Raw genomic sequence first — 17,056 nt, 5'->3', positions numbered from 1 at the left:
TTACATTTTAGGATTGTATTTGATATTTGGACCTCTGGATCTAGTTAACATAATATTTTTTTAATTATATTATCAGAGCTAGCTCTATTACACAACTAACAAACAATGCTGCGTTTAAAAGTTATTCCCAAGGTAAACTTTTTCTGGATGTTAATGGCTATTTGTTAAAATAAATTATTATCTTTGTATTTCAACAACCTAGAACTATTACTTATCTTAACATATAGCATTAAACTATAAACAACCTGTTAACTGAACATTCAAATTGAATTTATTCAGTGAAGTATATATACTTCAAATTGAATAACAACGCATTTTCTTTTTTCAGCTTTTACAGTCAAGCTCTTTAAACCTTCATCAAAAAGCTTCAGTTGCTGTAGGACAGTTTATTTTATTTTGTGCATGTGTTTTTATTGTTATATTTGTTTTTCCTAAAGTTAATGATAAGAAATATCCAATACAATAGCTCTAAAACTTTTTTTAATTTTATCTGTTGCGACTTTATTTTTTGTTAATTTATACAGTTGAACATGATTTGATAAAAATTCCAATACATAAGTTTGTATAAAATATTTATTATTTTGTTTTGTAGCATTGTGATTAAAACTATTTTTGATTTATCCAGACCACAAAGCTGTTCATCGATGGCAAGTTTATAGAATCAAAAACAGACAAGTGGATTGACCTTCACAACCCTGTAATTATGCAATTGTTTCGTTTTATCATTTTATTTGATATGTTCACTTGGTACCTCTACTTGCATAAAAAAAGTATTCAATAGGAATTAACCTGTTGACTAAACTAAATACTAAATTTTTATGTGTTTACATTTTAATAATATGAGAAATGTTTAGGCCAGTTTAAGATGGTCTATGTTTGTTTGATATGTTGCATTTAATACAAACTTAATTTTCGTAGTAATTGCAGTAATTGGTTTTATCTGCACTAAAATCAATGTAATTGATGGCATGTATCATTCCCAGGCCACAAATGAGCTCATCACCCGAGTTCCAGAAGCCACACAAGCTGAGATGAATGCGGCCGCAGATGCTGCTCAAAGAACTTTTAAATCGTGGTCTGACACCTCTGTTCTCCACAGACAGCAAATCATGTTTAAATATCAACAACTGATCAAGGACAACCAGGTTTATGTTTAATCAGTCACACAAATGCTCTAAACTGTCTATATTGATATAGCTAATTGTATTTATGTTTCATAAGTATTTAATATATTTGGTGAAAATACTATATAAAATAATTAAGGGGGCGTTCAACTAAAATAATAAAGTTTTATTTATGTTTAATTTTTTAGAAAGAACTGGCTGCCCTTATCACAAAGGAACAAGGAAAGACTTTAGCTGATGCTGAAGGCGATGTCCTACGTGGATTGCGTGAGTCTTTTAAAGATTTAAAGTTTTTTTATCAACCAGAAATATACACTTTATAAGAATATTGGTATCAATAGTAGTTGTAACTTTTTAATTTATGATCCTAGCTATTTTGATTCATTTGTATTCAATTTGTTTTAAGCGGCAGTTTGTTTAATCTAAATACTATTTACTAAAAGTCCAGTTGTTTAGATGTAATAAAAACGATGGCATCTAATTATAAAAAGCACAACAAATATAAAACAAAAAATACAAGTTAATTAAAAATATATTTTCTGCTTTTTTTCTTTTGTTGTGTATTTTGCTATTTTTTATTATGTTTTTAAAACTTTAAAGTACTAAGCGAGTTTGCTGAAATAGGTTGGTGTATGTTATTCACACAATAAAATGTGGTTGCTCAACCACATGCTTCCTGTCACACGCAACACTATATCTCATCAAAAGTAGACTGTTCTACAAAAGTAGTGTTTACAGTAAAATATATTACAAACGTTTGATGGCTAACTAATATCTGGGTATAAATGTCGCATAATAGTGACACAATTATATATAAGTTTTGTTTTGACTATCTTTAAATGATTGATGCACTGTTTTTAGACATGGTTGACTTGATTGGAGTATGTGTTTTAACTTGATCTTTGGGACACAATCCGTTGTCAACCGAAAAGCACTGTGCTTTAGTCTGAAAGAACCACCTAATTTAAAGATGGCTGTCCTGCTTTACCAGTTATTCATTAGGCTTAAACTAACACATGATTCTATTGTTTACAGAGGTTGTTGAGCATTGTTGCAGTATCACCTCCCTGCAACTTGGAGAAACGATGGCCTCGGTAGCCAAAGATATGGACACAATGACATTCCGCTATCCCCTTGGCGTGTGTGCCGGTATCACCCCCTTTAATTTTCCAGCAATGATTCCTCTTTGGGTTAGTGTGAATATTCTTATATCCTATAGGAGAGCAAATCTCTGTTTTGTTGTGTTCGTGACCTGCTGACAAAGGCATTTCGGTCCCACGGAAGTAATAGGTCCTAATTTGACAGGAAGTAATAGATTTTGATTTAATAGAATAAAAGAAAAAAGCATTGTCAATTAAGCAAAAACAGTGATTTATATACACTGAATAAGAGGCAAACATATGCTGCTACTTATGAATTGGTCGTTTATTGTAGGTCTTCGTTTAATAACTTTTAAATATTTTTTACTTATTGCTTTAAAATTTAACCCTTTTTTACTTTTGAAATGAGCTATAATACAAATCCGCAAAAAAATTACTTTTAGATGTTTCCCATGGCCATGGTTTGCGGAAACACTTACGTCATGAAGCCTTCGGAACGTGACCCAGGTGCAACTATGCTCCTTGTTCAGCTTGCACAAGATGCTGGAATCCCAGACGGAAGTTTGAATATTATTCACGGAGCCCATGATGGTATGAATGTGGTTTATCTGTATGTACAGAAACATATTTAATCTGATATATACATATAGAGTTTCAAAATATTGTTAAATGATCTCTCTCTTCCTGGTTTAAACATAATGTAATCTACTTATATATAGTGCTTTTCTGATAGGTGAATAGATCCAAAATATTTCTTCAGGGTTACAACGTTCAACGTCGTTGAAGTTTTAAGTCTTTAAATTGATTTGCCCATTAAACATTATTTGAAAATCCCTGTTTTTTTAGGTCTTTGAATCGTTTTTGAAATTTGTTTTATGTACAGCCAAAAGGTTTCTTTAAGTGCTGTAGTAAACAAATTTTTAAAACTATTTGTTTTGGTGTCTTGGACATATCATTTTACTGGTTTGTTTTAAAATTTACTCAAAAAAACATGACTGTCAAGTGACACCCCATCTTAGGTCTTTAAAAGGCAATGAAATTACCCAACTGTAATAATGATTTGCCCACACAAGCCCGATAAAATCTTTAGTATTCGTCTGCTCTGTTGTGTATCACCACTGGATTATTAAGCGCAATTATCAATTGTGGTGTTCGTATTCAGTCTTGCAATATAATAAACCTTGAATTGCGTAACACAAATGCCGCAGCGACTGCACGTTTGGCCGGCACGCCTCCCTCACCGGTCTGCAAAAACGTGTGCGGAAGGCGCGGATACAGTCGTAAACAGCCGTCAGCAAATATACCTTGGTCAATAAGAGCAGCAAGCCGAAATACCTCAACCGAACCTGATGTAATTTTGGAATCGGGCGGAGTTTTATTAGATTTGACTTATACATTTACACCCGAATGCTTAACCGACACCTTATCTTATCGAATTGGTCGTTTTTTTCCAAGTTTGTTTTAACATTAAAGTGACAAAACCGGTGAATTATGTTGGGGTTTGGGTTATCCCTTGGCAAACGAGAGTGGGCAACTAAAAAAATTATGATTTCTGTAAATTTATATAAAAAAAATATTATAGGTACCGTAGTGATATCAAAACGTTTTTACTCTTCATTAAAAAGAATAAGATATCTCCTTTAGCCCTATAAAACTTAGTTGCCTTCGGTTATGTTTTCACGCAAAGAAACGATGCATTGAATTGATTACGGATTCCTAATTAAAATGCATTATCGGATCGGTACCGGTAATACGGCCTGGTGGCCCGCATGAAGTCCGATCCAAACTCCTGTAGAAATCCTCTGTTCCAACCTTTCCCGCTTGCTTCCTTACAGCCGTCAACTTCGTATGCGACAACCCGCACATCAAGGCCGTGTCCTTCGTGGGGTCAAACCAGGCTGGCGAGTACATCTACGACCGCTCCACAAAGAACGGCAAGCGCTGCCAGTCGAACATGGGCGCCAAGAACCACGGCGTCATCATGCCCGACGCAGCAAAGGTAATATTTTTTTTTGGTTAATGTATGTTGTGTAATATGTAGCCACCTGGAGACAGAGGTTTAGCTTTCATGGCTTCATTTTTCAACCATACCATAGATTTAGTCGAGAGAGTACTTTTTCCGAGTGATAAAACTAAATTATTCTTTATTCAACGTTTTTGCCAATTGAAATATTCCCATGTCTTTCTATTTTTGTGTTTTTGGGTTTGGTATAAACAAAATATAGATTATGGTTATTAAAAAAAATTCTGTAAAACAATTTTTTTAGAGCTGTTTTTAGTTGCCGCTCTACAAGAAAATATTAAAAATCCATATTGAAATGTGCGTGTGATGCATAGTTAGAACATAACAATCCCGATTTCAATAACTTATTAAACATTTTTCCCCTCTCGTTAGAAGTGAATTTTTGGCTGCAAAACAAGCAAGTATAATTAACGCCCGTTGTAATAGAGCAGTAGAACTAAGATTTTTTTTTCATATTTTTTCTTCTTTTTTTTTAAGTTTCCGCTTAACAAGCCATGATTAAAAACGCCCTATTAAAATGTCCGTATGACGCATAGTTATAGAACCTAATAAAATTAGTTGCAATAAAATATTCGAATTTCCACTTTAAATGATATAAGCGCATTTTTGGCTTCAAAGCAAGACAAAATAAACGCCCTTTGCACAATTACGCAGGAGAACACCCTGAACTCGTTGGTCGGCGCTGCATTCGGAGCTGCAGGGCAGCGGTGCATGGCTCTATCCACTGTAGTGTTCGTCGGCGAATCAAAGGAGTGGCTGAAGGACATAAAGAAAAGGGCGGAGGACCTCGTCGTCAACGAAGGTACGTTCGCTACACTAATAACAATCGTTAGGGCGTAAGATAAATCCTTAAAAGTTAAGGAAAATAAGACAACTCTAAACGTATAACTTCGACGTTCGAGACAAATCGCTGGTAAATAATTTTGTGCAGTTGTCTTGATAGGTTTGCTTTAGCATTATTTTAAGGAAATGAGAAAGGCTAATGACATATTTCATTAGTCAGTGTATGTTACACAGCGTCTACATTACCTGCAAGACTGTGTTTTTTTATAAAATATACCAAAGTGAAATTGCAAGTTTTCCGTCGTAAAACGGTCAAAATGCAAAAAAAACAACATTTTAGCAGAAATACAGTCATATATGGCATAACAAAGTTCCGTGGGTTTTCGATGCTTAAAGCCGTTACAGACGCTTTATAAATCTATAAAAAACGACCTTGACTACAAACTTTAAAGCTTCAAACCAGGGCTACGGAGTCGGTTTAAAATATCCAGAGTCATTAACTCTAGTCCGGACTCTACAGCCAGCATTTCACCCATTTACACTTACTCAATTTTGCTGGATATTCAGTAAATCCACGGGGTGTCATATAAATATAATTGATCCACCCACAATACGTGTTGGAAAAATATTCCACAATTTGCTATTACACTTTAAAATTACAGTTTGCTACCTAATTAGTTTCGAAAATTGGTAATGTGCATGCGCAGGTCGGACTCTGGGCTCGGGCAGTTTTACGTAGTCTTACTTGAGTGCCGAGCTCGACGACGCAGCCTTTAAACACACAAAATCGTCCATGCAAAAAGCAACAAGAAATGGTAGCACCAACTAAAAATTGAACTCTATCTCCCCAAATCTTCCAGGCACGACTCCGGGCGCCGACTTGGGTCCGGTGATTTCCCCTGAGGCCAAGGAACGCATCTGCAGCTTGATCCAGAGCGGCGTGGACGAGGGCGCCACCTTGCTGCTGGACGGCAGGAACGTCAAGGTCAAAGGTTACGAGAGCGGCAACTTCGTCGGCCCGACCATCATCACCGGCGTCAAGGTCAGTTGGTTTTCGTTGGTTCTCAAGAGTTTATGTCCTGTCTTATTTTTTTTATTTGCGTTTGTTTTTAGTTTTTTCAGCTGTGTTTTTTTTGTTGGTTTTTAGGTTTGTTTTTCTGCTCTGTTTTTTTCGCTGGTTCTTAGATTTTTCTGCTCTTTTTTATCTTTTTTTTCGTTTGTTCATAAGTTTTCTGCTCTGCTTTTTTTTCTTTTTTTCTCGTTGGTTCTTAGGTTTTTCTGCTCTAATGCTTTGCTTTTGGGCCTTAACTTATAACTCTTCACCTTCAACATGAAATACTTTGTTACAAAGGAACTTCAATTCAAGCTAAAAAATTAGCAGAAATCCCTTTACGGTGTTTTTAAACGTAATTCTTTCTGCGTTATTTTAATTTTAAACTTGTTAAATACCACTTTTGCTTCGGACGGATTATAGGTAATATTTTGTTCTATGCCACTGTACAGCATCTCTCAAAGTTCAAACATCAGAAATAAAGGATTTTCTTGAATATTATAATTATTAAAGTAAAATGTAATGATTTTTACTTATTTTCTATCGACCTTGAATTTAAAACGTGCTTAAAAAGTACCAGCATAAAAATAATCTTTTTATTCCACAGCCAAACATGAAATGCTACACTGAGGAGATCTTCGGGCCAGTGCTGGTTGTCCTCGAGGCCGAATCACTGGACGAGGCAATCGAAATCGCCAACGCCAATCCCTATGGCAACGGAACCGCCATCTTCACGCAGAGTGGCGCCACCGCGCGGAAGTTTGTCAACGAAATCGGTAAAAGTTGCTACAAGGCGGACTTCACTTTCCCTCAGTCTGTTGGCGACTTTCATAGTTTAAAGTTTCAGGGACACTGCTTCAAATGAAGTAAACCCTATCAGGGTGTCAAAGATATATGATCGTTTGTGCAGTTTTATTTTTACGTTTTACATCAAAATAAAGCCATCATAAAAATCGCGAAACCCGTGATCTCTGTTAAATATCCAATTCGGAAGCGCGAGCCAAACTTTGTGTTTCTCTTTTAGGCTGTGACACTGTTTTTCAACTTGAAATAGTACCATAAAAAAAAAATTCTAAGAAGATATTTTTCAATTGTATTTAAATTTGTCAGTAGCGAGCACTCTACTTAAATATATTGCTCGTGCCTTTCAATTGAACCCTATCATATTGTCGAAGATATATGATCGGTTGGGCAGTTTAATTTTGAAAACAATAGTTTTTGGCGTTTAACATAAAAATAACATCATCATAAAAAAATGCGAAACCCGTGATCTCTATTAAATATCCAATTGGGAAGCGCGAGCCAAACTTTGTGGCGCTCTGTTAGGCTGTGACAATGGTTTTCAAAATTCTAAGATATTTTTTAATTGTATTCAAATTTGTCAGTGGCGAGCGCCTCACTTAAATCTATTGCTCGTGCCTTTTAAATCGCAACTGTTTTGCTAAATCTCTTTTGTTTGTTGCAACAGACGTGGGCAACATCGGCGTCAACGTTCCCATCCCCGTTCCTCTCCCAATGTTCTCTTTCACCGGAACTAGAGGTTCCTTCCGCGGCGACATGCACTTCTATGGAAAGCAGGTGAGCGCTTAAAAAGGTGTTTTTCGCATTGTCCTTGGTTATTCACACTACTAGGCTGTGTCTAACTACATGTACAATATGGTTCTGTATCTGCGTCATACTAAAACCAATTTTCTTGGTAAAATCGTTTCTTCGTCTTCATTAAAACCCATTTTCGTTAGAAGTTGTTAAAAATGTCGAGAGGGTTTGATTGCGTTTGTTAACCTGTGTTTTTTTGTTCAACAAAGCACGAGTTATGTAAAGTGCCTTTTTGGTAATTATTCAACAGGCAAAGATTAACTTAGTGAAGTAAAGGTCTGTTCGATATCCCTGGGTTATAATTACTTAAGTATTTTTAACTTTATGCCTCCACATAAAAAATATAAAAATGTAAGCTATAATCGCGTATGGGGCCACATATTTTTGTAAAAACCTCCAGTATAATGGTTTATTCTAATTGATGAAGAATATTTCATGGCTAGGTTTCTTAACGATAAACAAGCTTTCCATACTTTTGCGAGTTGACCAGACTAGGCCACAAAGAGGCTTTCAAGCCCACTCTCGTATATTTGTTAATCAAAGTTCTTGGCCATTTGCTAACTGGTCTGTTGTCGCGCAGGGAATCCAGTTTTACACGCAAACCAAGACCGTCACCCAGCTTTGGCGCGAAGAGGACGTAAAGCATTCCAGGGCCGCCGTTTCCATGCCAGTGATGCGATAGAACCGACACGTCTCGCTAAGTCTTTGCTTATTTTAAGCAAGCAATTTTACCAACGAGAAAAACGACCCGTTTTGGTTGTTTCCATATTTTAACGTGTCTTATTAACGAATCGTAGTTCCACGCGTTTACAGATGCTCTTTCTGCTTTGCGCAAATCATGTTAAGCCTAAAAACCCTTCTTCGTTTACCTGAGTTTCTATTGCGTAATTGGAGACGATCAACGGACTTCTGTTTTTGCTTTTTCAGGCAAAGCTTTTTTACTAATAGCGCAGTGTAATTGACACATGCCAATATATATTGTGTGTTTATGGTGAAAATATAATCGTCGCAGCGTAACAAGGATTGTGATCTGCATTGGCCACAAAACAAATAAGATTGCATCATAGAATTGTAGCCGGAAGAAAGTTTGAGTTAGGGTACGGCGATACCGACCTTAGTTTACGGCGAGATACATATTTTGCAAGGGCAACGGAGCATATTTAGAAAAACAAAAGCAAAAAAATACTCGAATCGGGAAATAAATGGCATAAAACTGTTGCGGGTTCGGTTTCACTCACTCAAATATACCCAAAAACGAGGCAAATTCACTTGGTATAGTTACACCATGGGCTTTTATAGTGTGTCCTCGGAGGACAAATGAAATCCTCTCAAAAGTGGACATTTGGCAGTCTTAGTTCATAATGCTGCACTTAATTTACCGTGTAGGTTTAATTTCCATCGACCTATAATTAAACGATAAAGACGTTGTTAACTTTTACTCCATAAACATCAAAATTCTAGTGTTTCTATGGTTACCATGACAATATTTTTGACTTTCCATATTAAATCCAATGATACATGCGTATAAACTTTTCTGAAATATATATTTTATTTCACACAAATATGCCTGATATGTTTATATATTTACTAGCGACACCTTTTTAGCTTCCGAAATTCAATATATTTTCATATAAATGCCAAATTCTAACCTTAGTTTTATTGTAAACTGTTAGCTCATTGGAAATATTTTTGTTTGTTTACCTTGCAAAACATTTCACTTAGGTTGCTCTTAATATAATTTGTTGTCTTATTTATGTACAGATACAGATTACTTCGACAAAACAAGAATGCACCTTACGAAAAGTATACAGAATGATAATTTTGTAACCACATCGTTTTGTACGAGAGTTATTAGCCTTTGGCTAACACTTTTTTTATTTGTACGTAAAAATGTCAAAATATGATACTGTGTCTGTGGCAATAACTACTTAAGTCTGAGTTTGACATAACAACTCACGACATATGTGAAAAAAATTAGCTTTTATTATTTAATCTTAGAAATGTTTTACAAAAAGATAATCAACACTTATAACGTATTGTAGAAAAACTGTTTTACATACAACTGTTGAAAGTATGGCAAGTGCACCCTTGAATTTTTTTCAACCTTTTAAAAGTGCACCCCGAAAACAATGTAAATTGCACCCCAAATATGTAAAACGCTTGTGTAGCATACGTTTATAGTGCAATGTATGCAATACAGTGCTTTGGAAAATCATAAAGTGCACCGGAGGTGTACTAAGGTCACCAAGGTTTTTTCGGCCTTGCACCCGCTCAATCTCGTTAAGATCTGCCATACTTTCCAGACTGGTGTATATAGTTAAAAAATAAAAGTCATTGGGGGCTGGTCTAGCATCCTACCATTTTTTTCACAGTAATGAAACCAATTGTCAAAATTGAAATTTTTAGCAAGAAATAATATGGGAAAATAAATATAATAATAACGTTTGATGACCCATCCAAACCCTAAGGCTAACTTGCACCTTAGCCCAAATAATGTTCAATATAAACCCCCATACAAAAATTGGCAGGATTCTAACCGAGCGCCCTCATTTGCCCGAATGCTTTTATTTTGTTTAATTTTGCTTTAATGCATAACTTCAATTTGCTATACTGACTATAATAAAGTCCAGTCTGCATTTTTGACACCTTATGCTAAGATATTGGGTGTGCAGCGCCAAATTTAGGGTTGTACAGGCAAAGCGATTTTGCTAAATGTGTGAACACAACTGAGGATTAGAATGCACCTAATCCCAAACTTTGACAGTTGTTGTGGGATTGTCTGCATAAAAGATATATGTTCCTGCTCAAAAGATATATGTTTAAAAAGTTGAAAGTTATTAATATGGTTTGCTTTTTTTTGTAGTCATTTCTTTGAACCTTTTCTAGCTATAAAAATGTAACTTACATTTTGTGTTGCAGGGTAAGACCATATTACTTTAAAATAACTTTTAGCAGCCTAAAGTAATAAAATGCCTAAAAAAGGCAAAGGAAAGAAGGGTAAAAAGGGAGGAAAAGGTGGAAAAGGAGGCAAAGGGTAAACTAAGTTATATAATGTTACAATTATTGCCAGTAGCACTTAAATCTGTCATTCTATTTTTAAAGGAAAAAGGGTAAAAAGGCAGGAAAGTCTTCAAAGTTAGACAGAGATGTGGAACTGTCAATGGCTTTGGCTAACGCTAAACTCTGGAGCAGCAGACTTGAAGTTACTGAAAAATCAAGAGCTGACTACAGGTAAGAGCTTTTTTAACGACATTTTTTTTTCAAAAATTATTTACATAGGATCAATATTGTTCCTCTTTTTAATACTTTAAAATTTCCTAATTTGTTTTGAACCCATTTTTGTTCGGTTTAAATATTTTATTCAAATGTGCATTGTTCTTTATTTAATGACAGGGAATCATGCAAACGAATGGCATCTGAGAATGAAAAACTGCATGACAACTTGTATCAGACAGAGAAAGACACAATTGAAGTAGTGACATTTCTCAAAAAGGGTGACATGGACAAAGATGAGCAGGTAGTCATTATGATTATTCTTATACTTTTATCAGCTTTTATATTATAACAGCAGCAATTTAATGTAGATTTCTCTAACCTACCCCTTTATTGGTTTGATTTTAAACCTGAACAAAATAATTTCTCATTACCTTTTGCCTTTTTAAGTAAAATATTTACAATCTTTATATAAAACATTTTTTTACTGTATAAATTGTTTTGGTATAAATTGTGTCATTTTTAAACGATTCACTAAGTCTATTTTGATTGACATGTAAAACCATCTGTGAAACAATTCCGAATGAATAACATTTGTTGGAAAGCGTTAATTGACTGATACTTGTGCGCTTAGATTTCACAGTTGCAGCAAGATATATTGGATCTAAAGAAGCAATCACGAAAAGATAAAGAAGGCATTGTATGTTGGATTTTTTTTATTACAGCAATGCTACTTTTTTAAAAATCAATTACAAATGGATGAGTTAACTTACTTTGTTGAGTTCCAGGAAAAAGAACTGTAATAAAATATTTCAACCCTTGAAATGGATTGCTTTATTCGCACAAAAAGTATTTACACGAAATGTTAACATGTATATCTGTTAAGCAAACCTCAAAAATTAACCTTAAAATGGATATTACAAGAGCATCTATTACATTATGTGTAAAAAGTAAAAAAATAAATAAAATGAGAAAATTGTGCAACGGCAACCACAAACTTATGGCTGTTGTTTATGTTTTTACCCAGGAATATGATACAAAATAGACTAACATATTCATTTAAAACTAATAAGTTAACATTTCAAGAAATGTGTCCAACAAACTATGTTTTCCACTCGGTAGTACACCGATCACGCCCGGCTGCTATTATTCGTGATAAATATAGACATCAAATAGGAAAAATTTGCCTTTAAATCGACAGATAGCGGAATTTAGCAACCAGGTGTCGGACCTAGAAGGCCGTTTGGAGCACCGAACAGGCGAAGTGCGGCTGATGCAGACCGAGCTCAAGCTGGTCAAAGAGTTTCGTCGCAAGCGAGCCCAGATGCAGGCCGAGCTCGATGAGATTCGTGAGAGCTTGCACGCCGCTAACCACGAGCACAAGGACACGCTGCAGAAAATGGAGCACAAGGTATCGAAAAAGCGCCGGATTAGGTTTTTTATGAAACGGTGTGACCGTAGGAACATGGGCGCTTTTTATGAATTGCTTGGCTGTAAAAACTTATCATGATTATTCCATGGATACGTGTTTTACTTTTAAAGATACCGATTCCTTTATTCCTTCTGATATTGTTTCTCTGAAAACGCCATTTTCCCATCTGAACAGACACAATCGATAAATTCGCCCGTATTTTAAAATTGCAACCAGCATATCAATATCACGATTGTCTTCGCTTGTTACGATCTTCACGTTCAGGCCTTCGAACACTGACGGTTAGCTAGGTTTTACTGACCGCCCTACGTTCTTTTCTTTCTATAGTAGTATGATATTTGATACGCAGCCAAATCAGTTGAAAAAGAGATTTACGGCCCTATATTACGAACGTCCGCAAGTGAGGGATGACGCAAGTGAGGGATTCGTACAGGCTTGAGAACCTCACTAACCTTGTAGTGTTGGTTTACATTGCTTTTTATTGAAATCTGATTGCTTGGTTTCAGTTTTTCGAGGAGAAGTTGCGACTTGAACGCGAAGCGAGCCAAAAGATCGCCGAGTTGGCGGAGAGAGCACACACCGAGGCCATCGCCAACCTGGACGAGACAACCAGGTCCGTCTACAAGGAGAATATCAGGCTCAACGAAGCGCTGAGCTACCACGTGAAGGTAGCACTTTTGATATAGATAAAAGGCTTTGGCAATAGATTCTTAGAGTGAATTGTGGTATTCGATTGCCGAATAGAGTCTAAAGTTTTTAGGGTATCGACACCAAGCCATATGGCACCGTTTTAAGAAAGATCACGGTTCCAAACTTTGAACTCATCTTTGTATTAAGGTAAAACGTTGTTATTCATACTTAAAAGCAAATAATTGGGTTGTTCTATACAAGATCTTTTTGGCCATTTTATGCGTTTGATTTGTCAAACAAAGGCCTACTTTAACGACATGTAAATTTCATAAGCGTTCAGTAAAACGAAGCCAGTAAGTGTCTTTCAAGACGAAAACCTTTTTTAAATTAGGCGATTTTCACTTTCTTTTAAAAAGGGGACGGAAGAGTCCTTAACGTTCTTTTAAAAAACCTGAAAAAACAACACTTTAAACCTAATTATTGAATTGTGTGCCACAGGAGAGTCAGACGCTTCAGGCGAGCTGCAACAAGCTCACCGTTGAGGTGGAAGACCTGCGCGCGCAGAAGGAGCTCGCCGACATCACCTTGCGGCAGAAGGTGACCGAGTCGAAGCGCCACAAACAGGACATCCGCGAGCTCCGTGAAAAGGTCGAGGAACTGGAGAAGGCGCTCAGCAGCATGGTGAGAGTACCGTAGCCATTTTTTCATGGCGCAGTAAATTTAACGAGTAAATATTTCGCCTCTTACTATTCACTAACAAAAATTACACTACCATGTTAAACTTCTGCCGGTGCGCAGTTCAACTCTGGTCCTAATCAAAGTCTAAAAGCGAATCCCCCCAAAATATTGATAAACTTGCATAACGGGCCTTTTGACCTGATTTATCATCCAGCGGAATTTCCACGTTTTAAGTCATACGGTGGCATTGTGGACACTAACGCAGCTTTGTTGTTGGTTGCGTATTGTGATCAGGTGCGCGAATTTCGCGAAGAGAAGCAAATCGTGGAACACAAGGCTCGCATTGAGACGGCCGCGAGTGAGGGCGAGATTAAGAGGCTCCAGCGCATACTTCAGCTCAAGGATAAGGAAACCAACAAGGTAAGTCGAACAAACACTGTTCTGGAAAAAAATCCTTTATTGCCATGTATTTTTTTAAAATATTGACTCAACTCTTCTTTTCTAGTCGTTATTTGTAAATTCCTAGTTTAAAAAGCAATTTTTTTTATATAAGAAAGGTAGTTTGGGTCAACCTTAACCGGAAATTCTGATTTTTAAACCTATTTTGTACAGCGTAAATCTAAAACTAAACGTTAACAATTACAAATCATATCATAAAAGTTACTATGTAAAATAGATGCTTGCTACGAACCGTTGTATACCAAAATCTGCGTAACGAAGTCTTTGTTAGAAAGTAAATTCAAAGCAAAGCGGTTATTGAGGTCAAGTCTGGTGAAACCATTTTTGCGTTGTGTTTTGTTTGACGGCTATGCTTTGCGTGTATAGATCTTTCTGTGTGATTGTATATAACTCTTAATAATGTGTCATTGTTCAGGTAAAGAGGATCGCCAAGAACATCGTTGAGCAAAGAACCACACTCGAGATATTTTTCCTCGACGCACTCGAAAAAGTCCGCACAGAGATCGCACTAAACAGGTAGGGGAAACACCGACACTGGCAACGACCTATGTACATCATACTTATTAATGAGTTGTTTTCGGCAAACCATTCAGTTTAGTTTAAATTAGATTTAAGTTTGTATTAGTCAAAGGCATTTTTTTGATAAATGATTTGGGTGCTTTAATTGGCGTGTTTTGTTGTTTCGTCAAGTCAACCCGTTTTGTGTTAATTTTGTCATGAAGTTAGATTAAGTATTATTTATCTCATTTTTATGCTAGTAATAGGTTTCTACCTCTACCATTTTGTTTTACATCTGCCAAAGAGCTGTTTTCGAAAAAGAATACTATTCTGTTACCTTGCAGCAAACAAACGCAAACCATTAGAATTAAATTTGTCGGTCGATCTGCACTCTAACAAGATAGGCATTCGGCAAGGCACACAGTAGAAATCATCTCCTGGTCAATTTTGTATAATATCTTTTTTCCGCCTCACAAAATCCCTACAGCGTCTTTCGGTCGGTTTATCCCTATTACAAGATACGCTATTCGCAGGGCACAGTACGTTCAGGCGGCACAGGACGCCTACAACCGCAAGATGATGGCTGCCCACGCCGGACAGGCCGAGTTTCCCAAGATCAGAACGTTCCAGCGTGCCGAGAAGAGCACCAACAGTGTGTTCGCCGACCTCAGCGAGGCGGAGAACTGGTGAGCGGGCATTTTCTTATCCTGTTAAATTGTTTTTTTGCTTACTTTTTAAATTATACCGATTGTCGTTGGTTTTGAGAAATAAGTATACTGGTATTGTCATTGTCACAAGAAGTTGCTTTAAAGAGGTAATTTGCACGTTTTGGGGTAAACAAAATCAGCTTTCACGTCTAAAGACTTAGTTGAACTATTTAACGTTGCTCATTTCAGGCCTCTTAGTTTGTTAGCTCCACCTTACAATTCAAAAAAATAATTTCTTTATATTTTAATAGGTTGTTTTGTCACATTGAAATGGAGTCATGGTGACTCAAATAAATAAAAAAAATTCGCGCTGCTTCAATCGGCCCTCCATATATTGCACTTATTAGCTTGTGTGGCCGATGTAAAGGACGCCACAAACATTAGTCCCAATTGCAGCTTGCATATTTCGAATTAAAATTCTAGGTCTGGGCATACAGAAAATTCATCCAAATCGTGCACGAAACAAGCACATTAAGTTTGCAACATTTCATTTTCCCTGTTTGTGAAATAACAATGAAAGGGTTTGTGTATTAAAACCGTGAGCCTAAGCCTTGAACGATATAAAATGTATAACCCAAGCTGCAATGAACCGCTGAGAGACTATATTATTACTGTACCTGTAAAGCATAAGTGGGCGCACCAGCTTATTTAATTACTGTATTAAACATTATGAAATATAATAATGTGCACCATTTTCATCTTCACATTTATCCGCACAACGTTTGTCATTCGCATTAAAATATTTTTCGTCCGCACAAGCGCGTACCATACCATAGGTTGAATAGCACTGCACTAAGCTCGTTTTTTTCACAGGAAGAACCTGGGCACCAAGGTGGACGTGCGCGATCTTACCTGGGAGCAGAAGGAGAAGGTGCTCCGGCTCCTCTTCGCCAAGATGAACGGCGTCAAGGGCGCCCACAGGGTGGCGCGCGAGAACCCGAGGTCGGCGCCCCAGTCTCACTTGAGCGTGGAGGCCAAGCAAGCGAGGTGGGTTGGGCGTTTAAAGTCGTAAAAGTAGTTTGGTGCGGGAAAATTATCGTTATGTTTTTTTTTTTGTTTTTTTTTAAGGAAGGAAATGGTTTCTTAACATTTTTTAACGGTCTCTCTATATCAGGATCGGGCATTTATTTTTGACAGCGGGCCGCATGAAAGCTGAAAAAAAAATTCTGCAATGTTACACCTGAAGTACTTATGACACCCCTTTATAATCCCAAAACCAAAATTTCTGTGTCTATCGTTTAGCTTTCCACAAGATTTATAACGTAATAGGTGAAGTTTTTCATTTAAAGCTTTTTTGAGCGATAGCCCAATATACAATATCTCCAGAGGCATTTTGCACTAACCTATATGACTTAAGCCACAGGTTCAGATTTCTAAGAAAAACTATACGTTTAGCGACCAGACGGCCATCGAAGGACCTTCGGAAGAGAGCACGAAAGAACCGGAGTCGACCACCTTTATAACACAACAGCAGCCGCAGCAGCAGTCAGGAGTATCTCTGCCCTCCATCTCTGCGAGTTAAATCGCGTATTTTTCCTTTGCGTTTCGTCTTCCTTTTTCCAGCGCTCGTTTCGTTTTGATGTGAAGCATACTTTTTTATAGACAAGAGTAACTCTATTTTTTGTCGTCGCGTAGAGATTCAATAAAACAGCGTCATCGCAAATTGATGGGCTTCATTGTTTACCTAATACAAATATCCTCAAAAGCCAGATGTTGCTTCTGTGCGTCACGTTTACCCCCGGCGACATTACTTCCCCGCGAA

General features: G+C 36.8%; 2 protein-coding genes across 2 annotated transcripts; both read left to right on the top strand.

Annotated features, from left to right (window-relative positions):
* Nucleotides 1-9: 9 nt before the first annotated feature.
* Nucleotides 10-8,691, top strand: LOC146169700 (methylmalonate-semialdehyde/malonate-semialdehyde dehydrogenase [acylating], mitochondrial-like). Its single transcript, XM_083383317.1, has 13 exons — nt 10-132; nt 329-376; nt 626-697; nt 984-1,145; nt 1,313-1,391; nt 2,160-2,314; nt 2,668-2,815; nt 4,060-4,223; nt 4,902-5,049; nt 5,891-6,072; nt 6,689-6,857; nt 7,550-7,659; nt 8,258-8,691. Exons 1-13 carry the CDS (start codon nt 106-108, stop codon nt 8,357-8,359), a joined length of 1,566 nt encoding a protein of 521 aa, XP_083239443.1. The 5' UTR covers nt 10-105; the 3' UTR covers nt 8,360-8,691.
* Nucleotides 8,692-10,594: 1,903 nt separating this feature from the next.
* On the top strand, nt 10,595-16,951 carry LOC146169699 (basal body-orientation factor 1-like). Its single transcript, XM_083389162.1, has 12 exons — nt 10,595-10,711; nt 10,780-10,908; nt 11,071-11,194; nt 11,525-11,590; nt 12,092-12,301; nt 12,829-12,990; nt 13,451-13,633; nt 13,925-14,050; nt 14,505-14,605; nt 15,121-15,273; nt 16,108-16,281; nt 16,690-16,951. Exons 1-12 carry the CDS (start codon nt 10,647-10,649, stop codon nt 16,814-16,816), a joined length of 1,620 nt encoding a protein of 539 aa, XP_083245288.1. The 5' UTR covers nt 10,595-10,646; the 3' UTR covers nt 16,817-16,951.
* Nucleotides 16,952-17,056: the final 105 nt, after the last annotated feature.

This window comes from Ascidiella aspersa, chromosome 1 (assembly GCF_963924565.1).
Source record: "Ascidiella aspersa chromosome 1, kaAscAspe10.2, whole genome shotgun sequence".
Taxonomy (NCBI): Eukaryota; Metazoa; Chordata; class Ascidiacea; order Phlebobranchia; family Ascidiidae; genus Ascidiella; species Ascidiella aspersa.
The sequence above is the reverse complement of the archived record's forward strand: the minus strand, read 5'-3'. Positions and strand labels throughout refer to the sequence as shown.